The sequence below is a fragment of the Salmo trutta genome, chromosome 13 (assembly GCF_901001165.1).
Source record: "Salmo trutta chromosome 13, fSalTru1.1, whole genome shotgun sequence".
Lineage (NCBI taxonomy): Eukaryota > Metazoa > Chordata > Actinopteri > Salmoniformes > Salmonidae > Salmo > Salmo trutta.
The window spans coordinates 27,743,370-27,770,669 of record NC_042969.1 but is presented as its reverse complement, the minus strand read 5'-3'; the positions used below and the strand labels follow the sequence as shown (position 1 = coordinate 27,770,669).

Sequence of the window (27,300 nt, the reverse complement as noted above, 5' to 3'; positions counted from 1 at the left end):
GAGACTTGTGATACAGTACTTAAATGGTTTACTATTGAATCATGTGGGTTTATGGCTGTGTGATAAGGTGCAGTGTAGCTCCAGTGTCTGGTGGTCGCTGGCTGTAACAGCATCTCCATATGGAATAGCTCAGGGTTCCAGTGGAGCTGCTGTTATGGGCGGAGAGACACCTCTGGTCGTCACCCTGGATGCACGGTGTTGGCCTGAATCTACTGTATGTGATGTTGTCTATGTACTTGAATAGGCCTTTCAATTCTCATGTATTTGTATAGTGTTTATTTTCACAATAAAGATACTGGTATTTATGGTAATTGTCTGTACTTGTCACAGTATCTGGTCTTTAACACAGCCTACCACATATTTGGGCCAACAATGAACACACACACAATCATACACACAGCAGATTTTTCTTTGGCTATCAGATGGGCCACTATAGAGCTGAGTCCATCTTTTAATGAATTGCAGAATAATGAGGCCAAACCAGCAATGTGCAGCAGCTGTCACAAGACTGGGTGAGATAACGAGAAGTCAGGTATTAATTGGCTGTTACTTCATCTTGATTCCTCACCATCATCTGAAACAGTTTGAGCGATCATAGGCCTACGCACTTCATTATTTCGCTGGGACATTTATTTTGAAGTTCACATTCCACTTCCTGCGTGTCTCACACACACGCAAGTGTCAGTCAGCCAGCCGGTGAACGCGGCCTCGGAACACAAACGGACAGGTAAAAGTGATGTTTTCCTCCTTTTAACGGATAGAGTGTGTTTATTATTCAACGTTTATGAGAAATTACGCTCTCAACTCCTACAAAAGATAGCTGGCTAGATACATTAATTCTCAAGTTAATGGAGAGGGATTTGTGCTTGGCGGTTGATTGGCTACTAGTTATAACTAGCTGGGGCGTGTTTGGCTAGTCAGGAAGGAGGGACGATCAACACCTCGCCTACTTTAGCATCTCTAGCTAATGTTACTCTACTACTGTTGTATGTGATAGAGTTGCGCTAGCTACTTCGCCATCTCTCTCTGTTGTTTTCAGATCGAAAGCGACACTGCTGTGTCAAACCAGCTCAACAGCCCACCATGTTCCGCAGTAGGGACAAAAAAACGCCCGAACCGTTCCAGGATGTTTCGCAAGGGTTGAAAAAACTATATCGGACTAAACTCTTTCCCCTGGAGGACACCTACCAATTCCACGACTTTCACTCACCGTCGCTCGAAGATGCGGACTTCGACAACAAACCCATGGTTCTCTTGGTCGGTCAGTACTCGACCGGGAAAACCACCTTTATTCGGCACCTGATGGAGCAGGACTTCCCCGGTATGAGGATAGGGCCCGAGCCGACGACAGACTCATTCATAGCCGTGATGCACGGTGACCAGGACGGGATGATACCTGGAAACGCCTTGGTTGTTGACCCCAAAAAACCCTTCCGCAAACTCAACGCATTTGGTAACGCGTTCCTCAACAGGTAAATAAATACTCACGCCAAATTCCCAGGCCCTAGGGGAGCTTATGCCTGTCAGGTGACACCCATACATGAGGAATTTAATAGGATCTCTATGGTAACACCTCTCAACATTCCACAATACCTCCCTCACAAGCCTCTGCATGTAGGGACTCTGAAACAAAACCATCCCTACTGTTCCTCCTGTCATTCCCCGTTATTTCATCACCACAGACTGTAGTATGTGTTCCATCTACCATACCTGTTGTTAACCCACCTGTGAAAGTCACCCTGCCAAGTTGAGTCATCCTTTTCCCCTTGGCTATTTGAACAGTGTAACAATACCTAATCTAAACTATCCTCACGTCCTCGTCTGGCAGCATTGTTTAGCCTGCAGCAGCACTGTAGGGTAAATGGAAAAGAATGGATTGTGTTTTCAGTAGCCAGGCAAAAGTGTGTTATGTCTTCTCCGTAGTTGCACACCCCAGGGCAGGCTACAGTAGCCACATCAGTAACAGCTGGCCAACTCTCGCTGAGGCTTCTGCCTGCTCTGAGGCATTAGGAAATCCTAGTCAAATTGCAGTGCTGGTATGTTCTTTATGGTAGTGTGACAGCAGTCAGTCAGTACCCAGGCTATGGCTACTCAGTACCCAGCTGGTCTTCTTGTGTGTTCAGTTACTCATTATCATGACACATCAGTGATTCAGCAATCCAGACTGCTCTATGGCGCAGTCTGACAACACAGTCAGTAGTTCAACGTGGCATTATGACAGCAATCAATTAGTCTGTCTGTTCTGTGGCTTCAAACACACAATCCTTCAAGGTTGTTTTATTGTAGTGTCCTTTGCTGAAGTATCCTCTAGAGAGAAGGTCCATCTCCCCTCTGTGAGTGCTTGGCTGGCACTCACAATGCACAGCACTTAAACAGATGGTCCGATAAACCTTGCCTTGTCTCTCTCTCCATGTTGGAGAGACACAGACTGACTGACTACAGGTTTTAGAGGAAGTCATGTGCTCAACCTGGCGATAGGGGATTTCCTCAACCCCAGATTAGCTGTGGTGCCTCACACACCGCCATATGCTAGCTCAAGACGCATGGGTCAACACTGATGCTGGATTAAACTCCTCATCCCTGTTCTAGGGTACTACATTACCCAGGATGCATACGTACAATTGATTTTTGTTGACTCATAGCAGAGAAAGTCAATGAGGGTCAATTGATAATTAGAGGCTATTTGATGAGATGAACAAGGCATCACAAGGCCCATGAGATGGGCTGTTTCACAACAAGACTGATGACTGTAACCGAGAGGGAGTAGTAAGAGTCAGCGGGATTGTGTTGAACTCAGCCTGTTATTTCAGGACACTGACTGCACATTACTGCATGTGGGCTTCCAGTAACATCTCAAAGGGAAATGTGTTGTAAAGTTCGTAGGCCTACTTGTCTTGCACAGAAGTGCACTCCACCATGTCCCCATTGCTCATACAATGAATGGCAATGCTGATAGTATTTCATCACTTTGGGAAGTTGGTCTGCCTGGTGGGGGCTCGGGGTGAAGAGGGGGACAGCGGGATGTGAGTTACTGTTTGAGTGTGTGATGGAGAGAGCCCAATTGTGTGGAAAATGTTAGATAAACGGGAAGGCTTGGACAGAGTGCCGCAGAATGTATGACATACAAAAAGCCCAAGTGGAAAAATGAACGTTTTTGTTATACTTGGCAAATATTCCCGTTGTAATATGATACTACTCTACCACAGGATCCCCCACCCCCCTATTTCTTTGACTTGTTGTTTGGCCTTAAAGGTCCTCTTTCTCCCCCTCTCCAGTTGTAGGATAGATCTGCTCTCCTGGGAAAATGTGAGTTAAGAGATTAGTTCTAGTAGTCTTGTGACCTAATGCCTGTAGCATAATGTCTGGGATATTAGTTCCCGGGGAGCGGTGTCCGGGATATTAGTTCCCGGGGAGCGGTGTCCGGGATATTAGTTCCCGTGGGAGCGGTGTCCGGGATATTAGTTCCCGTGGGAGCGGTGTCCGGGATATTAGTTCCCGTGGGAGCGGTGTCCGGGATATTAGTTCCCGTGGGAGCGGTGTCCGGGATATTAGTTCCCGTGGGAGCGGTGTCCGGGATATTAGTTCCCGTGGGAGCGGTGTCCGGGATATTAGTTCCCGTGGGAGCGGTGTCCGGGATATTAGTTCCCGTGGGAGCGGTGTCCGGGATATTAGTTCCCGTGGGAGCGGTGTCCGGGATATTAGTTCCCGTGGGAGCGGTGTCCGGGATATTAGTTCCCGTGGGAGCGGTGTCCGGGATATTAGTTCCCGTGGGAGCGGTGTCCGGGATATTAGTTCCCGTGGGAGCGGTGTTCCGGGATATTAGTTCCCGTGGGAGCGGTGTCCGGGATATTAGTTCCCGTGGGAGCGGTGTCCGGGATATTAGTTCCCGTGGGAGCGGTGTCCGGGATATTAGTTCCCGTGGGAGCGGTGTCCGGGATATTAGTTCCCGTGGGAGCGGTGTCCGGGATATTAGTTCCCGTGGGAGCGGTGTCCGGGATATTAGTTCCCGTGGGAGCGGTGTCCGGGATATTAGTTCCCGTGGGAGCGGTGTCCGGGATATTAGTTCCCGTGGGAGCGGTGTCCGGGATATTAGTTCCCGTGGGAGCGGTGGGACAGCAGAGTTCTGGGTTGAGAATGAATATAAATTGTAAAGCGTAACATTCCCGTTTGTTCCTGCTTGAGGAAACTGCTGTTTTCTGTTTGACCGACCTTGCCCTCTCTCTCCAGATAAAAACCGTGATTATCTGTCTGTCATGGTTTGCTCCAACTTTGTTGAAAAACCTTTATGTTTGGGGTGACTAATGCAAGATGACAACATAATGTGTTGTATGGGCTTGGACAGTGAGTCAAGGTTATTCTATGGACAATTGAAGAAATTATGCAGCATTCAACTTGCACAGAAAACAGTTCTCTCCTTGTTTGAATTGAGCTTTGTTCCACTTCCAGTCAAACCATTCAGTTTCCATTTCCAGCTGTGACAGGTTGACTGGAAGCATTGTTTGGGCCTACATTAATGCCTAGCTTAGTTTCAACATCCTCACCTCTCTCTCTGCCTCTCCCTCTCTCTCCTTGCAGATTTATGTGTGCTCAGATGCCCAACCCAGTCCTGGAGAGCATCAGTATCATCGATACCCCTGGAATCTTGTCAGGAGAGAAACAGAGGATAAGCAGAGGTCAGCCACACACAAACGAATATATCACCGTTATCTCAATAAATGTGTTAAGCCTGACACTGTCAACCACTCAAAGCGGGTCAGAGGTAACACAGGCCATTTTTAAAACTCACCAAAGAGGAGAGAATGGTATGAAATACTTATATTTCCTGTCAAGAGAAGTGCATCTAATCCAACTGTCTTGTATGACATTTGGGGTCCTAGAAAGGGAAGCTGACTAGAACTGAGATGACTGTGAATCTCCCCATAACCCCTATTTTGCACATTCTTCTGATAATGCTCAGGCAATATTTTCCTTATTGGCTCATTCTGCTGATTTTTAATATTTTGTAAAATCATCTTTTATTGGGTCAGTTTTTTCCCCCTACAAGTGAAAGGTTGAGAGGGAGAGCTGGGCAGAGATCCTAAGGGGGGGGGGGGGAGATGTGATACTGCATCCCTACCTCAGACGGCTATGATTCCACACACAGAGATGACTGTATTGTTCATCAGCAGTATGACAGTGCCGGGGACTGGGTTAGAAGCAACACTTGGCATTGTGCGGCGATAGTGGGGAAGGCCTGAACATGGGTGGACTGTAGAGTTGTGTAGTTGTCATTGTGGGGACACTTGATAGACTGTCTCCCACACACTCTTTCCCTGGTCCCCCCCCATGACACGCACGCACAAAGTCTCCCCCTGCAATGCGTGTGCAGCAGAGCTGGTGCTGATTGTGTGGTCAGCCGCGTAGATGAGATTTTTAGACACTGACTGCATTCTTCTTCGTTCAGATGACACCGGCACTAATCAAAACCAGCATTCTGTATCTTTCTTTCCTTTTTAAAGAGCCTCGGCTCGCTGTGCCAGAACTCTGCAGGCTTCTGTTCAGAACAGCAAAAAGCCTCTGTTCCAATTGTTTTTCAGCCTCATCTGTTTCCTGTTTGTTTTTTTAAGTGGGTTAAAGAGGATGGAACTGAATACGTTATTTATTTATATATATATATTTTTTGTTTTTGTTTTGTTGAATTTTACCCCCATTTTTTTCCCCTCCCAATTACGATCTTGTCTCATCGCTGCGTCAGCAACGTTTTGAAACACGTTGCATAGTGTCTATAGTTTCAGTATGTAATTGTCAATTATAGGATCATGCTCGTGTCCAACCCTCAGAATACACCACAATCCAAAACCCCAAACCTACTTTTCCTCTTTATTTTTTCTCTCCACCGTCTCATCTTCCTCCTCAGTCTCATTTGGGGTTCCTCCTCAACATAATTCTTGCTGATAGACACAGTCCAGACGTGTGTGTGTGTGTGCGTGTGTGTGTGCGTGTGTGTGTGTGTGTGTGTGTGTGTGTGTGTGTGTGTGTGTGTAAATCCACCATAACCCCCCTCCCGTTGCATTTCTCCAGGGTATGACTTTGCGGCGGTACTGGAGTGGTTTGCGGAACGCGTGGACCGCATCATCCTCCTGTTTGACGCCCATAAGCTGGACATCTCAGACGAGTTCTCTGAGGTGATCCGCGCCCTGAAGAACCACGAGGACAAGATGCGCGTGGTGCTGAACAAGGCTGACCAGATCAACACACAGCAGCTGATGAGAGTCTACGGCGCCCTCATGTGGTCGCTGGGAAAGATCATTAACACCCCAGAGGTGAATTATTATTTTATTCATTTTGACAAATGTGCTTCCCAAATGGCACCCTATTCCCTATATAGTGCACTTATTTTAAACAGGGTCCACATAGGCCTCTCAAATGGCACCCTATTCCCTATATAGTGCACTACTTTGCCATGGTCAAAATTAGCGCACTATTTTGGGAATAGGGTGCCATTTCAGATGCAGACAATTTAAAATGCATATAGAGTTGTCTTAGTCATCAGACTACAGCATAAACATTAAGGATGTGAAGTGTACCGTAAAGTCTACCAACTTATTTCCATTGTGGTCCTTCTGGGGCCGTGCCTGGCTACCCAGACTCCTTGCTACGGCCAAATGCTACCCCACACCCATGGATGTTAGTTTCTTCTCAATGAGTCTGGATCTGAGTACTTATTTATATCTCTATCTCACACACACACACACACACACACACACACACACACACACACACAGTACCAGTCAAAAGTTTGGACACGCCTAGTCATTCAAGTGTTTTTCTTTATTTTTACTATTTTCTACATTTGTAGAATAGTAGTGAAGACATCAAAACTATGAAATAACACATGGAATCATGTAGTAACCAAAAAAACTGTTAAACAAATCAAAATATATTTTAGATTCTTCAAAGTAGCCACCCTTTGCCTAGAGTGTGCAAAACTGTCAAGGCATTCTCTCAACCAGCTTCATGAAGTAGTCACCAGGAAGGCTTTTCCAACAGTCTTGGAGTTCCCACATGCTGAGCACTTGTTGGCTGCTTTTCCTTCACTCTGTGGTACAACTCATCCCAAACTATCTCAATTGGGTTGAGGTCAGGTGATTGTGGAGGTCAGGTCATCTGATGCAGCACTCCATCACTCTCCTTCTTGGTCAAATAGCCCTTACACAGCCTGGAGGTGCGTTGGGTCATTGTCCTGTTGAAAAACAAATGATAGTCTCACTAAGCAAACCAGAATGCTGTGGTAGCTATGCTGGTTAAGTGTGCCTTGAATTCTAAATAAATCACCCTCAGTGTCACTAGCAAAGCCCCCACACACACCACCTCCTCCATGCTTCACGGTGGGAACCACACATGCGGAGATCATCCGTTCACCTACTCTGCGTCTCACAAAGACACTGGTTGGTACCTAAAATCTCAAATTTAGACTCATCAGCCCAAAGGACAGATTTCCACCTGTCTCTAATGTCCATTGCTCATGTTTCTTGGCCCAAGCAAGTCTCTTTATATTGGTGTCCTTTAGTAGTGGTTTCTTTGCAGCAATTTGACCATGAAGGCCTGATTTAACGCAGTCTCATCTCAACATTAACTGTTCAGAGGTCTGTTACTTCAACTCTGAAGGATTTATTTGGGCTGTAATTTCGGAGGCTGGTAACTCTAATGAACTTATCCTCTGTAGCAGAGGTAACTCTGGGTCTTCTTTTCCTGTAGCGGTCCTCATGAGAGCCAGTTTCATCATAGCGCTTGGTTTTTGTGACTGCACTTGAAGAAACTTTCGAAGTTCTTGAAATTTTACCAGATTGACTGACCTTCATGTCTTAAAGTAATGATGGACTGTCATTTCTCTTATTCGCTTATTTGAGCTGTCCTTACCATAATGTGGACTTGGTCTTTTATCAATTAGGGCTATCTTCTGTATGCCAACCCTACCTTGTCATAACACAACTGATTGGCTGAAACGCATTAAGAAGGAAAGAAATTCCACAAATTAATTTTTAACAAGGCACACCTGTTAATTTAAATGCATTCCAGGTGACTACCTCATGAAGCTGGTTGAGAGAATGCAAAGGGTGGCTACTTTGAAGAATATAAAATATATTTTGATTTGACACTTTTTTTGGTTACTACATTATTCTATATTTGTTATTTCATAGTTTTGATGTCTTCACTATTATTCTACAATGTAGAAAATGTAAAAATAAACACTTGAATGAGTAGGTGTGTCCAACTTTTGACTTGTACGGTCTGTGTGTGTATATATATTTGATTTATTTAACTAGGCAAGTCGGTTAAGAACACATTCTTATTTACAATGACGGCCTACCCCGGTCAAACCCTAAACCGGACGACGCTGGGCCAATTGTGCGCCACCCTATGGGACTCCCAATCATGGCCAGTTGTGATACAGCCTGGAATCAAACCAGGGTGTCTGTAGTGACGCCTCTAGCACTGAGATGCAGTGTCTTAGACCGCTGCACCACTCAGGAGCCCATATATTTATTTGTCTTTGTCGATTTATGTGTATTGTCATCCTTAGGTGGTCAGGGTGTACATCGGGTCGTTCTGGGCCCAGCCTCTCCTGATCCCTGACAACAGGAAGCTGTTTGAGGCTGAGGAACAGGACTTGTTCCAGGACATCCAGGGGCTGCCCCGGAACGCAGCGATACGGAAACTCAACGACCTCATCAAAAGGGCACGGCTGGCTAAGGTGAGGGGAGGGTCCAGATGTTTGTAGGAAGGTATGGGGGTATAGGAAAAGAGGAAGTATTATTGAAAAGGTGCAACACTCGCTCACCATTATTAACTCGCTGTTCTATTTAAGCTAAATTAAAAGAATGTGACTAGGAATAAGGGAATATCCAAGAGGGCACTTTAGCAGAGAGGAGCAGCGTCAAAGCTAGTAGTATTTTGTTGTGGGCCAACAGGTAGTTTCTCGAGGATGTTTGAACCCTTGTCCATGTCTACATCCTCAACTAGATGGTTTATTATGACAGAATATCAGTCTGGTCAATAGCTTGTTTCTAAAGGTTGTGTGAACTTTGAACCTTTCTCCAGGTCCATGCCTACATCATCATCTCTCTGAAGAAGGAGATGCCCAGTGTGTTTGGGAAGGAGAACAAGAAGAAGGAGCTGATCGCCAACCTGGGAGAGACGTACCTGAAGATAGAGAGGGAACATCAGATCTCCCCTGGAGACTTCCCTAAACTCAAGAAGATGCAGGTGAGATGGAGACCCTGAATCCATATCTAGTGTAGCCTTTGTCTCCTCAGAGAAATGTTGCTGGAATAGTTTCCATACACACGTCCACACCAGAGGTTAATCAATGTGACTCTACAAACTGAAGTCTTATCCCATCCTCTGTATTATGTTGTTGAAGTAATGAAGACCATCCAATGATGAACATATTGTTAATGACCTCAGACCTTTAACATAGTATACATCTCCCCTCTCCCTCGTCTCTATAGGAGCTCCTGGCTGGCCACGACTTCTCGAAGTTCCCTACCATGAAGCCCAAGCTACTGGAGGCTGTGGAGGACATGTTGGCCAACGACATCGCTCGCCTCATGACCCTGGTCCGCCAGGAGGAAGCCGCCATGCCCAGCCAGGCTGTACACGGAGGTGCCTTCGAAGGCGCCATGTCCGGCCCCTTCGGTCATGGCTACGGAGAGGGAGCCGGGGAAGGCATCGACGAGCTGGAGTGGGTGGTGGCCCGGGACAAACCCTCGTACGATGAGATCTTCTACACGCTGTCACCGATCAACGGTAAAGTGTCGGGCGCAGCAGCCAAGAAGGAGATGGTGAAGTCCAAGCTGCCCAACACGGTCCTGGGCAAGATCTGGAAGCTGGCCGACGTGGATAAGGATGGTTACCTAGACGACGAGGAGTTTGCGTTGGCCAATCACCTGATCAGAGTGAAGCTGGAGGGACATGAGCTGCCGGGTAAGCTTCCGGAACACCTGGTGCCACCTTCTAAACGCCACCAGGAGATTGATATGGGAGAGTGATGTGGGGCTGGGAGGAAGGGGGGGAAACGCAATCTGATGAACCTGGAGAGGGCTGGGTTAGGGAGGGCTTGTTTTGAGTTGTGGGGGAAATGTTTCTGAATATTTGCTGAGGGAGGGTTGGGCAGGTGGAGAGTTGGAACTGATGAATGGACATTAATGCAACGTGTTGATGCTGCGTGAGGGGATGGGAAACGTGTTAAAAACATTTTAAAATATACTGTCCATATGTTGATCCAAAGAAACTTAATGAACTTGTTCTTTTTGGAGAAAAAAGATTCTAACTTAGAATTGTTTTATCTATATTTTTGTATTTCCTGTCTGTTTACTATGAGATGTTTTCAAGTTCTTCCGTTTTATTATTTTCTCAGATTAATAAAAATGTAATATTTATCCCAATTAAGTAGTGTATGTTGGAAACTCTTATTTTGAAATGTCTGCCTGTAATTGAATTGAATACATAAGTGCCCCCTGTAGGTGAGAACCGGTTACTGTCAGCTGAGCTGGACGCAAGCACCTGAGGACAGGACTCCACTTGTGTATCTGCTTTTTAAATATGTTTTGACCAAGGGTGGAGAGATACAGCTGTACCTGGCCTACTGAAGATACTGACTGAGAAAGAAGGAACTGCAAGAAAGACGGAAGTGATTATGAGATTCTGGAACATCCATGGTGAACATGTGGATATCATTTAGAATGCTGGAAGCACAGTTGAGAAAGTTCCAGAACTTTGACACATAATAAAGAGAGACAAACATGTTGAGTTGAACTTTTAAACTATTGAAGCTTTCAAAAGCAGGTTTTAAACTACTAGACTGGTTTCACCTCAACCCCAGATATTGTTGGCATGTCTAGATGTGCCAGTTTAGCATAATTCAAATTCTCTTATTTCCATATCTTTGATTCAAACTGCGAGCACTCGAGAGTAACCAAATGTTTACACTTCCACTCAACAAACTAAACTCAGCAAAAAAAGAAATGTCCCTTTTTCAGGACCTTGTCTTTCAAAAATAATTTGTAAAAATCCAAATAACTTCAGATCTTCATTGTAAAGGGTTTGAACACTGCTTACCATGCTTGTTCAATGAACCATAAACAATTAATGAACATGCACCTGTGGAACGGTCGTTAAGACACTAACAGCTTACAGACGGTAGGCAATTAAGGTCACAGTTATGAAAACTTAGGACACTAAAGAGGCCTTTCTACTGACTGGAAAAACACCAAAAGAAAGATGCCCAGGGTCCCTGCTCATCTGCGTAAACGTGCCTTAGGCATGCTGCAAGGAGGCATGAGGACTGCAGATGTGGCCAGGACAATAAATTGCAATGTCTGTACTATGAGACGCCTAAGACAGCAATACAGGGAGACGACGGACAGCTGATCGTCCTCGCAATGGCAGACCACGTGTAACAACACCTGCACAGGATCGGTGCATCCGAACATCACACCTGCGGGACAGGTACAGGATAGCAACAACAACTGCCCGAGTTACACCAGGAACGCACAATCCCTCCCTCAGTGCTCAGACTGTCCGCAATAGGCTGAGAGAGGCTGGACTGAAGGCTTGTAGGCCTGTTCTAAGGCAGGTCCTCACCAGACATCACCGGCAACAACGTTGCCAATGGGCACAAACCCATCGGACCAGACAGGACTGGCAAAAAGTGCTCTTCACTTACGAGTCGTGGTTTTGTCTCACCAGGGGTGATGGTCGGATTCGCGTTTATCGTCGAATGAATAAGGCCTGTACTCTGGAGCGGGATCGATTTGGAGGTGGAGGGTCCGTCATGTTCTGGGGCGGGGTCACAGCTTCATCGGACTGAGCTTGTCATTGCAGGCGATCTCAGCGCTGTGCGTGACAGGGAAGACATCCTCCTCCCTCGTGTGGTACCCTTCTTGCAGGCTCATCCTGACATGACCCTCCAGCATGACAATGCCACCAGCCATACTGCTCGTTCTGTGCGTACTGCAGTACTTAATGCAGCTGGTGGCCACACCAAATACTGACTGTTAGTTTTGATTTTGACCCCCCCTTTCTTCAGGGACACATTATTCAATTTCCGTTAGTCACATGTCTGTGGAACTTGTTCAGTTTATGTTTCAGTTGTTGAATCTTATGTTCATACAAATATTTACACGTTAAGTTTTCTGAAAATAAACGCAGTTGACAGTGAGAGGACGTTTCTTTTTTTGCTGAATTTATTTACTTGATTGATTGCACTTGACAATGTTTGCTTTTTCACAACTCCCATACCATTATGATGACAGCCTCCCCCAACCCCGCCTAGTTGTTTTTCCCCCAATGCCTTGTCTCTATGGTGATCATAGATCTTTCTCTTCATGCATGGCACTCAAATGACATCTAGCTAATGGAGAATAGGCCAGGGACAGGAATGTGAGTTATGCAGAGGTACCCTGATCTGATTTCCTGTGTGTTAGTCTGTGCATGCATGTTTACTGTATAGCAGGCTCGTCTGCTGTTTGAATGCAGCATGTGGGTTGTTTTACATCTGTCGAAGCAGATGTGTCTGTACACCTTGAAGCTTGTTTTTGTGCTCTGTTGCACCTCTTAATATTTGAACTTGATGCCTAGTACACACAAAGGTTATACCTACTACACAATGATGACGACACTTGATTTCTTCTATGTTTCCTTTGTGTCTCCATGACAGCTTGGAATTTGTCTGCATCTTTATCCCCTTTAGAACCTGATTTTTGGGGTTTATGTTATCTTTGGCTAGCATCAAACACACACGCATTGTGTCAAACCCTCAGATAGGGGCCCAGCATGAAACTCAGACTGTGTGATACTCTGTCATGCGCTGACCCTGTTCCACATGATCTCCACAACATGCCTCTGGTGAGACAGGATTAGGTTTGAACTGGTTTACCCTGTTTTTATTTTGATTGGGACTTGGTCAATCTCTTGAGTTATTCCTACACACGGTAAATATGTTACTGTACTACTGACTGACCTGTAAATGCTATAGTTCCTCTTGTGAGTAATGGATATGTGTGAGATACTGTTTCAAAAGTTTCCATCAATCCAGTGCTTGTGTGGCGTGTTTGTAATAGGCTACTGTATGTCTGTGTTGAAAGTATCTGTACAGCACACAAACTAGAACAATCTGTTAACAGCTCAAATGATCTTGCTTCCATACTTCAAAGTCACCATAATATCAGTAGTAGTATAAAGCTATCAGTATTCTAAAGTAAACCAACAGCACATTATGTAAGCCATGTGACACGACACTAATTAGCCATTTCACACGTCTTCCTTAGCATCGCTCTGTGTTTTTCACACACTTGATTAAATAGAACAGATTGCATGCCTTGCACAGTACAGCATGTCAAAAATAACCTTGCCACTCATAACACTGACTCCACCATGGCCTGAATGTACAGCCGAGAGAGACCCACCAGTTGTCCGGTTTAAACCTCTTCAAAAGCAGTATTCCAGTTTTAGAACACATTGTGCAAAGGGTGCTAGAATGGCCACGGTGGTGTGAAGTGAGTCGATGTGCATATCTTCCTCTTAACTCAACCCTTATCCTCCGACTGCCTCTCTCTCTTCCCCTTTCTTTTTATACCTGTCTCTCTCTCCATCTCTTTCTCTCTACCTCCATCAGTCCATTTCTGGGTCACTGTCATTCTGTGCTTCTCTGAAAATACCTCGGCCCCATAGACTTAGATAGACATCGCAACATTGTATCTGTCCCATTATGCCGTCTGTGAGAGCATGGGCAATGCCATTGAGGCCATTGATGTTGCACACCATTTTGAAAGAAATACATTTTCTTCTTCTACTACTTCTATGAGTTGGCAAATCAACTGAAAGGGTCCACTGCCATCTATAATGTGTTGTTAGAACAGGTATAAAGCCAAGGTTGGCGATTTACTGCCACCTGCAGTTATGGAATGTTTCCTCACCAGTATAATTCATTTGCTGATCCCTCCTGATGACCTGGATGGAATTATGTGATCCGTCCTTAACCCATATGAAATCCCACCCAGTTGACTACTTCAAAATGGTGAAAGTCCTCAATGGCGCTGCCCATGCTAAAACAGGATTTTGGGCACTAGAGGCAGCCAGGGGTTTTTGTAACACAGCTATATGTAGAAAGGTGCTATGTCAGAGAGAGAGAGAGAGAGAGAGAGAGAGAGAGAGAGAGAGAGAGAGAGAGAGAGAGAGAGAGAGAGAGAGAGAGAGAGAGAGAGAGAGAGAGAGAGAGAGAGAGAGAGAGAGAGAGAGAGAGGAGAGAGAGAGAGAGAGAGAGAGAGAGAGAGAGAGAGAGAGAGAGAGAGAGAGAGAGAGAGAGAGAGAGAGAGAGAGAGAGAGGAGAGGAGAGAGAGAGAGAGAGAGGGAGGAGGATGAGGAGTTTCAGGGACACATCACAAGTCATTGGTTCTCAGGGGCATCACCATCGTAGCAGACACAGTAAGTTCCAATATTACTCTTCACCAACATGACAAGGTTCTGGGGCATATTCAGAGAGTAGACAACGTTTTTACAACAAAAACAGAAGAGATGAATCCTTGTCTCCTGATGGATGAGTCACTCTCTCTTCCTCCCTCTCTCCCTCTGTTCCCCTAATCTTGTGCAGGCGTCTATATTTAGTCACTGGCAGGATGCCCTTCGAGACAGGTAGGCCAGGCAGCATCAGCCTTGAGCTCACTCTCACTGGAGCCCATTTCTGTCCTTCTCTCAGTGTGGGCCCCAAAAGATGAACTGCAACACAGAGAGAGATCGAGAGAGAGAGAGAGACAGAGAGCGTGAGAGAGACACAGAGAGAGACAGAGACAGAGAGAGAGAGAGAGACAGAGAGCGTGAGAGAGACACAGAGAGAGACAGAGACAGAGACAGAGAGAGAGACAGAGAGAGAGAGAGAGACAGAGAGAGACAGAGAGAGAGAGAGAGAGAGAGAGAGAGAGAGAGAGAGAGAGAGAGAGAGAGAGAGAGAGAGAGAGAGAGAGAGAGAGAGAGAGAGAGAGAGAGAGAGAGAGAGAGAGAGAGAGATAGAGATAGAGATAGAGATAGAGATAATCTCTAGTTCCTGTAACCATACGGGCGGCAGGTAGCCTAGTGGTTAGAGCATTGTGCAAGTAACCAAAAAGGTTGCTGGATCGAATCCCAAAGCTGACAAGATAAAAAAATCTGTAGTTCTGAGCAAGGCAGTTAACCACACTGTTTCCCGGGTGCCGATTAAGACACATTTCAGTTGAAGGCATTCAGTTGTACAACTGACTAGGTATCCCTCTTTCCCATGCATGACTAATATGACTCTGAAGTTACTGAGATTCGAGTGATGCATGTGAAGTCATGACTTTGTGTCCTTGAACAAAAAAAGACATGCTATTACATGATCACACGGCTGTTAGGATGGAGAATAATAAATGACAAGCTTGTTTGACTAGCCAGAAATCTAACCATAGTATACACTAAAAGGACAGGGAGTTTATTTGGGAATTTAAATTATATTGGATATTACCGAACACAGATATACAACATAAAAACATCTAAGTCTTTAATAACACATGTAACACTTTGTCGAACTTGTAACGTGTGTAATAACAGAGGAAGACAGAAAGGAATGACAACGTTCCACGAGGAAGATGATACTGTTTCATGAGGAAGACAGAAAGGGATGATAATGATTCATGAGGAAGACAGAGGAATGATAATGTTTTATGAGGAAGACAGAAAGGAATGATAATGTTTTATGAGGAAGACAGAAAGGAATGATTATGATTCATGAGGAAGACAGAGGAATGATAATGTTTTATGAGGAAGACAAAAAGGAATGATAATGTTTTATGAGGAAGACAGAAAGAAGAGCTTAAAGGAGCTAAGTGCTAAGACGTAATACCAGACTATGGGAAGATCTTAATTGCATACTCCTCGCGTCCTATTTCCTCATCTCCTTCTCAAAGCCTATTTAATTTTAAAGCCAGAAGTCCCTCCCCTCTGACCTTCTCTTCCAATGGGTTTTGAGACGGAGACGAGGAGCAAGGACACAAGGAGTATGCAAGTTTCAACATGTTTCTTTGGGAGGGACCCCAGAGCACCCAACAGACCTCAGTGGTTCCTGGAGGTGATACAAAATCCCAACAGGTGGAATTTCACTTATGTCAGGGTCAGTACCCACAAGGTAGGACATCCCTCTTCAACCTATTTCTCTCTGCTGTTACGCTAATGATCTCTATTGATATTTTGCTCAATTATTACAGAGTTATTATAGAGGTTTCTTTCTATTTCTTAAATCTCATTGAATAAATCAAATAGAGTCCAATCATCTCAGTCCAACTCCGGCAGAGCAGGAAGTGGTCAGAAATTAACCAAGAGAAGGACGGAGGTGCAGTACAGTGATTCACAGGCCATTCATCAGGTAGAAGGGTGGGAGAACAGAACCCATAGTTTCATCTCAGTTGATTGAAAATCCAACCTTTCCTCCCCTACACTGTCACTTTATCGTCAAAGACTTGACAGGTGAAAACAATATGGTGGAAGCTCATCATTACCTGGACTGCAGGGAAAGAGAGGAAGCAAGGAGAGGACAGATTTTTCAGACAGTTAAGAAGGAGCCCATAGTTTGGGCTCAGCGGGGATGGGTAGCATCCGCATCCCCTCTGGACATGTCCTGTGAGGTGTAGGTGATGAAGAGGACGCCATCTGGGTCGCTGTACTGGGAGTGTAATGAACATGATGGGAGACAGAGAGCTGGTTTCAAGCGCAGGGCACAGCAGGTGTTTATTGGTAAAGGACCACAGGAGGAGGCAGGTAGCTGGGTCCAGGGACAGGCAGAAGGTCATACAAAGGAGGAGGCTGGTAGCTGGGTCCAGAGACAGACAGAAGGTCATATACAGAGGGTCCAAAAAGGCAACAGTACAGGCAGGGAAAAGGCTTGTAACGTCATCCGGGAGATCAGACAATAGGTTGATACCAGGAAAACCGATAGGCTAAAGTACAGGCAGGGAATAGGCATAAGGCGTCGTTAGTGAGGCAGGCAAAAACTATCATACACGGGAGGAGTAAATTACGGGAAAACCAGCGCTCTGAAAGACGTGTGTCACAAAACAAACAATACCTCACAATGATGGTGTGCAAAGAACTGAACTAAATAGTGTGTGATAATGACATACAGGTGTGTGAACAGGGGATTAGAATTCAGGTGATTGGGATCTGGAGAGTGAGCGGTGTTCAGGGGATCTACGTGTTTGAGAGTGTGAGTTGGAAGCAGACGTTACAGGAAGTAGACCTCTCCCATACTGGACGACATGCAGGACATGCTCCTCTCCGACACCAACAGATACATAGCCTGGGTGGACTCCAAGTCAATCTTACTCCTGAGGAGAGGTAGAGAACAGAAAGGGCCTGTTTAATGCAGGGGCTTACCGTGGAGGACCCAAAAGACAGAAAAAAATGAACACTTAATTATTTAGGAAAAATATACTGTATATATTATATATGTAGTATATATTTCAGTTTTTTCACTGAACCGACAACCACAGGAGGACTCAGGAGCACGCTATCAATGAGTATAGACAGCCTGCTGCAGCCTGCGGCCGCTCTGCTAATCATCTGATGGGGGGAGGAGAGGAGGTAGGGGGGGCACGTGGGTAACTGCCTTGATTGGGAAACTGATTCATATTTTTTTATTTATTAAACTGCATAATAAATAAATGTGACTGGTCAATTATGTGAGTCAGGGGCTGGGCCCAAGAGGCAAAACAAATACAAATGATGCTATTTGTTTTATTCTCATTTTCTATCCAACCACAGGAGCCCACTCTCAATGTTCAAAATACACCAGAGAGCATCATTTAGCCACAGAGGATCAATAGTTTATAAAAAATTGCTGTGAATTAAGTTTATCACAAGCACATACAGGTATCTGCCGAAATTAAGGAAACATCAACATAAAGTGTCTTAAAAAGGGTGTTGCGCCATGACCAGCTGCCAGTACAGCTTCAATGCGCCTTGGCATAGATTCTACAAGTGGACCTAAACCATGCCAGAAAAATGCACCCCACCCCACACCATAACATATACTTTCTATCCCTTGTTAACTCAAGTGTTTCCTTTATTTTGGCAGTTTCCGGTATGTCTATAGTTGGGAAGGCCGCAGCTTGGGCAGCATGCTAGCTATAGGCTACAGCTTGTTCCTTCATGATCATAGACAAATATTCCATTGAAGGATTTTGTAACCTCTAACCCTGGCAATATGACTGTTAAACTAGCAATGGATGCCAGTCCTGACTTGAATGGAAACTGCCCTCTATGGTTTATATTTCTATGATTGGTTGCGGCTGTCAGTTTGCCTTTTGCAGATTTCAAAATACAATTGTAAGCAAATGCCTACTGCTGAAAAGAGAAGACGAATCTGTCTGTAGAACCAATAGAAAAATATTTTCTCAACAACTGCCAAATTGTATCTAACAGCAGCACTGTTTTTCAAAGTAGATCATCTTGAGATAGGCTATTGCCTTGACGAGCGCATCCGCCATCGCAGTGAGTAGCCTATGGCTTCATCTTCATCATTAGGTGTGTCAGTGTGCATCTGGAAATGTCATTTATGATTTCTTAATCTGGCCCTAAGGATAGGAAGCGGGTTATCACAGGGCTCCCATGAAGACATGGTCAATCCCATGTGCACACACAATAATCTCAGAAAACACACACACACACACACACACACACACACACACACACACACACACACACACACACACACACACAGACTGTCAACAAATGCACTTTGATTTCCTCATAATACACATCCTTTTTCATACACACCCAACCAGTGCTCACCTGAGTAGACAGAGGAACTGACCCAAGGTCAGCTCGAATGGAACCAGGAATTTGGTCTTGTCCAGTAGGTGAAGGGTCATCTCATGGGGGTAACGCTCTACGATCACCTTTGCAGTTACAGCACACAAATAGACAAATGTTAACATTCCTTGCATTTGATTGGACGCAATAATTTACCATAATGTTAAGAGCAGCAAAATTACTCACAGGTAACTTGTTTGGGAATTTAATACAAATACTGCACACTTCATGTTTTCTTGTAACTCGAAAAAGCATAACAGAAGAACATTACCACTTTATTATAGACCACTAGAATGACTATAGAATAGAACAATAGACTATAATAGAAGCACCAACCAAGGTATTTTCTTAGCTTGAAAGGCATCAGCTCCATAGATTTCTCGAAGGGGAGGCATTTTTCTTCTCGGGGTGGTTTTGCTTCTTGCTGCGGCTGCTTGCTGCTTGTTGCGCTCGCGGCGGTCCTTGACCCAGGCTGACTGTCCACTCAGGTTGAAGTTGGCACAAAGCCCAACTCTTCACTGTTTACAGCTGCCTTTTATATCAAGGCGGGCTGCCGTGGGAGGGGTCAATATGTGGCTAAACTATGGGAATATGCTTACAAAACAGAGCTTGGACCCACTCCCCGTCCTAAGGATCTGATGTGCATTAGCCCTGGCCTCACTATTTGTTCAGATCCACTTTACACATACTGGTTATCTCAGACCATTTACAGCATATCTCAGACGTTTTTGTCATGAGGGCTCACACGCTCACTGTTGAATAATTAACTCAAGGATGCGCAATAAAATAATTATGTTTTTGATATGAACAGGACATGTTGATATTTCATAGGAATGAAATGAAACTTCTACATTTTTACTCTGTGACTGTGACTGTTTCTTATTACACACAGGGTACATTTGAAAACAGATATATGGGGGCAGCATTCTGGAATGATGGGAGTCTGAGTGTGAATCATTTATGCATTGGGAATGGAACATACACTACCATTGCACAGCGCCCATTGTTTGTCTGCATGAGTTTGTTGTTTCTGAAGTTTTCACAATCTCTCTCCTTTTCTCTAACTCCCTCCCTCCCTCTGTGCACACACACACACACACACACACACACACACACACACACACACACACACACACACACACACACACACACACACACACACACACACACACACACACACACACACACACACACACACACACCACACCTCTTTAACCCTTGGCTGGACTGATGGCCAGCTCGAGCTGACCATGTAATTATCGGGGACATACATTGTGAAGGGGTTACTGTGATTTTGACAGTAGCTTACAGGCAGCTTGGTGGCAAGTAAAATTCTGTATTTTATATTACTGTACACCTGTAATATGAATATGGTATCAAAGCAAGTACTGTGTACAATGTACAATGTACTGTATTATACTGTAAAAAAGTAAATGCTACCATAATTGGAATGAATCAATTAATGAATGACTGAATGAAATTAGTAGAAGGGGGAGGTTTATATTTCACAGTATTTTACTGTAATTACAAGGGATTGGTGCAAGCAGGTTGGCTGCTAGGTAAAGTGTTTACAAACATTACAGCATATTAGTGAATATTTTGTGTTTTATATCATTGGCACTTCTAGAGGCCATAGCTCTTTCCTGCAGTCAAACGACCTAGTGGCCTCATGGATTCCTATTTTTCATAATTTCATAACTAATAAACATCATTTTAAAAAACCCTCAGAAAATCCAGTGTTTCTATGTCAAACGGTTTTGTTATATTTCATTCTTCTGTGATGTATATAAAGTATAATTGTCTTGTGCGTCGTAAGGATTGGACCAAAGCGGGTAAAGTGCTCATCTTCTTTCTTTATTAACGAAAACACTTAAACAAAAATAAACTGACAACGAAAACAGTCCAGTAAGGTGCACAGACTATACTGGAAACAACCACCCACAAAACACAAGAGAAAACTAACCCAACTAAATATGGCCTCCAATTAGAGACAACGACAACCAGCTGCCTCTAATTGGAGGTCATTGCCAAAACCCCAACATAGAACTAGAAAACTAGATAAACACATAGAAATAGATAACATAGAACATAAACCAAAAACACAGAAACACACAAAACAAACACCCTCTGCCACGCCCTGACCAAACTACAATAACAAATAACCCCTTTTACTGGTCAGGACGTGACAATAATATTGGGATGCAAACTCAAAATGTTTACATTTCAACTCTATCTCTCCCTTAAATTGTATGCACCTTGAAAAGCCCAAGGGGGTAAAGTGGCGCTTTAGGGGTTTGTTTATCTTGCTCTCTAGGCAGGAGAATGTTGCTCCACCTACACAATTAGAGAACAATCCCCTTTGAAATACTCTGACCTTTGTTGTGCAGTGAGAAAACATGAATTATAGAATTGATCTAGAGAACAAAGAAGTTACTGTAGACCTAAACCAAAACGGCTCTTGGAATGAACCACATTTGTATACCTGTAGGCAAAGATTGCTCTCTGCTGATTGAAGGTTGACATAACAGAGTGGTTTTCAGCAGAGTAGACGGGGAGGTGCACCTGTCCGATCCAAAGGGACAGAACTTATCCCATACTGTAACCCAAATAGGTGATTGATGCAACTATAATGTGAACCTTTCATTTCCGAAGACTCACAAAAACAGGCCTAGTAAACGTGTAGACTAAATATCTTCTTACATCTAGGGGTTCCGCTAGCGGAACGCGGCGCCAATATCCAATGGAAGAACGTGGCGCGAAATACAAATACCTCAAAAATGCAATAATTAAAAATTTTCAAACATACGACTATTTTACACCATTTTAAAGACAAGACTCTCGTTAATCTAACCACATTGTCCGATTTCAAAAAGGCTTTACAGCGAAAGCAAAACATTAGATTATGTTAGGAGAGTACATAGACAAAAACAATCACACAGCCCTTTTCCAAGCAAGCATATATGTCACAAAAACCCAAAACACAGCTAAATGAAGCACTAACCTTTGATGATCTTCATCAGATGACACTCCTAGGACATTATGTTATACAATACATGCATGTTTTGTTCAATCAAGTTCATATTTATAGCCAAAAACAGCTTTTTACATTAGCATGTGATGTTCAGAACATGCATTCCCACCCAAAACTTCCGGTGAATTTACTAAATTACTCATCATAAACGTTGACAAAATACATAACAATTATTTTAAGAATTATAGATACAGAACTCCTTTATGCAATCGCTATGTCAGATTTTAAAATAGCTTTTCGGCGAAAGCACATTTTGCAATATTCTGAGTACATAGCTCAGCCATCACGGCTAGCTATTTTGACACCCGCCAAGTTCGGGGCTCACTAAACTCAGAATTACTATTAGAAAAATGTTATTACCTTTGCTGATCTTCGTCAGAATGCACTCCCAGGACTGCTACTTCCACAAGAAATGTTGTTTTTGTTCCAAATAATCCATAGCTATGTCCAAATACCTCCGTTTTGTTTATGCGTTCAGGTCACTATCCAAAGGGTAACGCGCGAGCGCATTTCGAGACAAAATCTAAATGTTCCTTTACCGTACTTAGAAGCATGTCAAACACTGTTTAAAATCAATTTTTATGGTATTTTTCTCGTAAAATAGCGATAATATTCCAACCGGACAATAGTGTATTCATTCAAAGGAAAAAACAGCATGGTCTCGTGAATGCGCATATCCAATCTCTTAGTCACCAGGCAGACCACTGACAAACTGTGCTAGTATACTCTGCCCAGAGACAGGAGACACCTCAATCCGCTTTTTGAAGGCTTTAGAGAGCCAATGGAATCCTTAGAAAGTGCTACGTAATAGCACAGATACTGTAGTTTCGATAGAGAACCAAAAGAAGAACTACACATTCTCAGACAGGCTTGGAATTCCTGCTTGGAATTTTCTCAGGTTTTTGCCAGCCATATGAGTTCTGTTATACTCACAGACACCATTCAAACAGTTTTAGAAACTTCAGAGTGTTTTCTATCCAAATCTACTAATAATATGCATATCCTAGTTTCTGAGCCAGAGTAGTAACCTGTTTAAATTGGGTACGTTTTTCATCTGGCCGTGAAAATACTGCCCCCTATAGCGAAGAGGATATACTACACTGAATAAAAATATAAACGCAACATGCAACAATTTCAAAGATTTTACTGAGTTGCAGTTCATAAAAGGAAATCAGTCAATTGAAATATATTCATTATGCCATAATCTATGGATTTCACATGACTGGGAATACAGATATGCATCTGTTGGTCACAGATACATTGCATTCGGAAAGTATTCAGACCCCTTGACTTTTTCCACGATTTGTTACTTTACAGCCTCATTCTAAAATGTATTAAAACAACATTTTCCCTCATCAATATACACACAATACCCCATAATGACAAAGCAAAAACACGTTTGCAGAAATGTTTGCAAATGTATAAAAACACAACAGCTGAAATATCACATTTACATAAGCATTCAGACCCTTTACTCAGTACTTTGTTGAAGCACCTTTGGCAGCAATTACAGCCTCGAGTCTTCTTGGGTATGACGCTACAAGCTTGGCACACCTGTATTTGGGGAGTTTCTCCCATTCTTCTGTGCAGATCCTCTCAAGCTCCGTCAGGTTGGATGGGGAGCGTCACTGCACAGCTATTTTCAGGTCTCTCCAGAGATGTTCGATCGGGTTCAAGTCCGGGCTCTGGCTGGGCCACTCAAGGACATTCAGAGACTTGTCCCGAAGCCACTCCTGCGTTGTCTTGGCTGTGTGCTTAGGGTCATTGTCCGGTTGGAAGGGAACATTCGCCCCAGTCTGAGGTCCTGAGTGCTCTGGAGCAAGTTTTCATCAAGGATCTCTCTGTACTTTGCTCCGTTCATCTTTCCCTCGATCCTGACTAGTATCCCAGTCCCTGCTGCTGAAAACATACCCACAGCATGATGCTGCCACCACCATGCTTCATCATAGGGATGGTGCCAGGTTTCATCCAGATGTGACGCTCGGCGTTAAGGAAAATTGTTCAATCTTGGTTTCATCAGACCAGAGAATCTTGTTTCTCCTTTAGGTGCCTTTTGGCAAACTCCTAGTGGGCTGTCATGTGCCTTTTACTAAGGAGTGGCTTCCGTCTGGCCACTCTACTATAAAGGCCTGATTGGTGGAGTGCTGCATAGATGGTTGTCCTTCTGGAAGGTTCTCCCATCTCCCAACTCTAGAGCTCTGTCAGTGACCATTGGGTTCTTGGTCACCTCCTTGACCAAGGCCCTTGTCCCCCGATTGCTCAGTTGGACTGTCAACTGTGGGATCTTATATAGACAGGTGTGTGCCTTTCCAAATCAGGTCCAATCAATTAAATATACCACAGGTGGACTCCAATCAAGTTTTAGAAATATCTCAGGGATGATCATTGGAAATAGGATGCACCTGAGCTCAATTTCGAGTCTCATATCAAAGGGTATGAATACTTATGTAAATAAGGTATTTCTGTTTTTTATTTTTAATAAAATTGCAAACATTTCTAAAAACCTGTTTTCACTTTGTCATTATGGGGTATTGTGTGTAGATTGATTATTTAAAAAAAAAATGTAATCGATTTTAGAATAAGGCTGTAACGTAAACAAATTTGGAAAAAGTCAAGGGGTCTGAATACTTTCCAAATGCACTGTTTAATAAAGAAAACATTAGACATAAGAGAGGAAGCTATAGACAGGGTCAGTGCAAATACCACATTTACAATGTGCAGAGATACTAGAGTACTGAGTAGAAATCTACATGTAGGTGGGAGTTTAGGAGTGACTGGTAGCAGGATAAATAATAATAAAAATAATAGTAAACAGTATGGCAGCAGCATAAGTGGTGGTGAGTGTGTGTGCCAGAGTGTCAGTGTAGGCGTGATATGTAAACAGGGCTGAAAAGTGACTGGTAGCTGGACTATACACTGAGTGTACAAAATATTAAGAACACCTGCTCTTTCCATGACATAGACTGACCAGGTGAAAGCTATGATCCCTTATTGATGTCACCTGTTAAATCCACTTCAATCAGTGTAGATGAAGGGGAGGAGACAGGTTAAAGAAGGATTTTTAAGCCTTGAGACAATTGAGATGTGGATTGTGTGTGTGCCATTCAGAGGGTGAATGGGCAAGATAAAATATTTAAGTGCCTTTCAACGGGGTTTGGTAGTAGGTGCCAGACGCAGCTGTGGAGATGTGCAGTGATTTGTATTTTTCACCCTTAACAGTTTTCCGTGTGTATCAAGAATGGTCCATCACCCTAAGGACATCCAACCAACTTGACACAACTGTGGGAGTGGTTGGAGTCAACATGGTCCAGCATTCCTGTGGAACGCTTTCGACACCCTGTAGAGTCCATGCCCCATTGAATTGAGGCTGTTCTGAGGGCTAAAGGAGTGTGCAAGTGCAACTCAATATTAGGAAGGTGTTCTTAATGTTTGGTAGACTCAGAGTATAAATAGTTATGGTAGTATACTAGTGGTAATATACTGAGGTAATATACTGTGGCAATATACTAGTGGTAATATACCAGTGGTAATATACTAGTGATAATATACTGTGGTAATATACTAGTGGCAATATAATAGTGGTAATATACTAGGGGTAATATACTAGCTGGTAAATACTAGTGGTAATATACTAGCGGTAATATACTAGCTGGTAAATACTAGTGGTAATATACTAGTGGAAATACACTAGTGGTAATATACTAGCTGGTAAATACTAGTGGTAATATACTAGTGGAAATATACTAGTGGTAATATACTAGCTGGTAAATACTAGTGGTAATATACTAGTGGAAATATACTAGTGGTAATATACTAGCTGGTAAATACTAGTGGTAATATACTAGCGGTAATATACTAGCTGGTAAATACTAGTGGTAATATACTAGCGGTAATATACTAGCTGGTAAATACTAGTGGTAATATACTAGCTGGTAAATACTAGTGGTAATATACTAGCGGTAATATACTAGCTGGTAAATACTAGTGGTAATATAATAGTGGTAATATACTAGCGGTAATATACTAGCTGGTAAATACTAGTGGTAATATACTAGTGGAAATATACTAGTGGTAATATACTAGCTGGTAAATACTAGTGGTAATATACTAGTGGAAATATGCTAGTGGTAATATACTAGTGGTAATATACTAGATGTAATATACGTGTGGAAATATACTTGTGGTAATATACTAGTTGTAATATACTAGTGGCAATATAATAGTGGTAATATACTAGCGGTAATATACTAGCTGGTAAATACTAGTGGTAATATACTAGCTGGTAAATACTAGTGGTAATATACTAGTGGAAATATACTAGTGGTAATATACTAGTGGTAATATACTAGTGGAAATATACTAGTGGTAATATACTAGTGGAAATATACTAGTGGTAATATACTAGTGGTAATATACTAGATGTAATATACGTGTGGAAATATACTAGTGGTAATATACTAGATGTAATATACGTGTGGAAATATACTAGCGGTAATATACTAGCTGGTAAATACCAGTGGAAATATACTAGCGGTAATATACTAGCTGGTAAATACTAGTGGTAATATACTAGTGGAAATATACTAGTGGAAATATACTAGTGGTAATATACTAGTGGTAATATACTAGTGGTAATATACTAGATGTAATATACGTGTGGAAATATACTAGTGGTAATATACTAGTTGTAATATACTAGCGGTAATATACTAGCTGGTAAATACCAGTGGTAATATACTAGTGGAAATATACTAGCTGTAATATACTAGATGTAATTTACTAGAGGTACTATTTTTTATTTGAGTTATCATTTTTTTAACTAGGCAAGTCAGTTAAGAACAAATTCTTATTTCAATGACGGCCTACCCTGGCCAAACCGTAACCCGGACTACGCTGGGCCGCCCTATGGGACTCCCAATAACGGCCGGTTGTGATACAGCCTGGAATTGAACCAGGGTCTGTAGTGACGCCTCAAGCACTGAGATGCAGTGCCTTAGACCGCTGCGCCTCTTGGGAGCCCCACTATACTAGTGGTAATATACTAGTGGTAATATACTGTGGTAACATACTAGCTGTAATATACTAGTGGTAATATACTAGTGGTAATAAACTGTGGTAACATACTAGCTGTAATATACTAGTGGTAATATACTAGTGGTACTATACTGCGGTAATATACTGTGGTAATATACTAGTGGTGATTTACTGTGGTAATATACTAGCTGTAATATACTAGTGGTACTATACTAGTGGTAATATACTGTGGTAATATATTAGTGGTAGTATACTGTGGTAATATACTAGTCGTAATATACTAGTGGTAATGTACAAGTGGTAATATACTAGCTGTAATAAACTGTGATAATGTACTAGTGGTAATATACTAGCTGTAATATGCTGTGATAATATAC

The 27,300-nt window shown here is 43.1% G+C and overlaps 2 protein-coding genes across 4 annotated transcripts; one reads left to right on the top strand and one right to left on the bottom strand.

Annotated features, from left to right (window-relative positions):
• Positions 1 to 630: 630 nt before the first annotated feature.
• Positions 631 to 10,431, top strand: LOC115205578 (EH domain-containing protein 1-like). The gene is made up of 7 exons (XM_029771713.1): positions 631 to 727; positions 1,040 to 1,472; positions 4,576 to 4,673; positions 6,061 to 6,302; positions 8,564 to 8,734; positions 9,082 to 9,246; positions 9,492 to 10,431. The coding sequence occupies exons 2-7, from the start codon at positions 1,084 to 1,086 to the stop codon at positions 10,029 to 10,031; spliced, it is 1,605 nt and encodes a 534-aa protein (XP_029627573.1). The 5' UTR covers positions 631 to 727; positions 1,040 to 1,083; the 3' UTR covers positions 10,032 to 10,431.
• Positions 10,432 to 17,223: 6,792 nt separating this feature from the next.
• On the bottom strand, positions 17,224 to 19,447 carry LOC115204894 (microtubule-associated proteins 1A/1B light chain 3C-like). 3 transcript variants are annotated; one of them, XM_029770491.1, is made up of 3 exons: positions 19,045 to 19,447; positions 18,838 to 18,944; positions 17,224 to 17,372 (listed from the first exon to the last, which is right to left on the bottom strand). In XM_029770491.1, exons 1-3 carry the CDS (start codon positions 19,111 to 19,113, stop codon positions 17,270 to 17,272), a joined length of 279 nt encoding a protein of 92 aa, XP_029626351.1. In that variant the 5' UTR covers positions 19,114 to 19,447; the 3' UTR covers positions 17,224 to 17,269. The 3 variants fall into 3 exon arrangements, 2 of the variants coding, with proteins under 2 accessions (XP_029626351.1, XP_029626352.1); XM_029770492.1 differs by having other exon boundaries at positions 18,838 to 18,934; positions 19,195 to 19,447; XR_003880512.1 differs by lacking the exon at positions 17,224 to 17,372 and having other exon boundaries at positions 18,707 to 18,944; positions 19,195 to 19,447.
• Positions 19,448 to 27,300: the final 7,853 nt, after the last annotated feature.

What these genes read in the sequence shown, in the direction of transcription:
- LOC115205578 (XM_029771713.1), top strand. Translation starts at nt 1,084, where the DNA reads ATGTTCCGCAGTAGGGACAAAAAAACGCCCGAACCGTTCCAGGATGTT. An exon ending in GAAACAGAGGATAAGCAGAG is followed by an intron (nt 4,674 to 6,060) that starts GTCAGCCACACA and finishes GCATTTCTCCAG; the next exon opens with GGTATGACTTTGCGGCGGTA. An exon ending in AGATCATTAACACCCCAGAG is followed by an intron (nt 6,303 to 8,563) that starts GTGAATTATTAT and finishes TGTCATCCTTAG; the next exon opens with GTGGTCAGGGTGTACATCGG.
- LOC115204894 (XM_029770491.1), bottom strand. Translation starts at nt 19,113, where the DNA reads ATGCTTTTTCGAGTTACAAGAAAACATGAAGTGTGCAGTATTTGTATT. An exon ending in AATTCCCAAACAAGTTACCT is followed by an intron (nt 18,945 to 19,044) that starts GTGAGTAATTTT and finishes GTAACTGCAAAG; the next exon opens with GTGATCGTAGAGCGTTACCC. An exon ending in CAGTTCCTCTGTCTACTCAG is followed by an intron (nt 17,373 to 18,837) that starts GTGAGCACTGGT and finishes ACCTCTCCTCAG; the next exon opens with GAGTAAGATTGACTTGGAGT.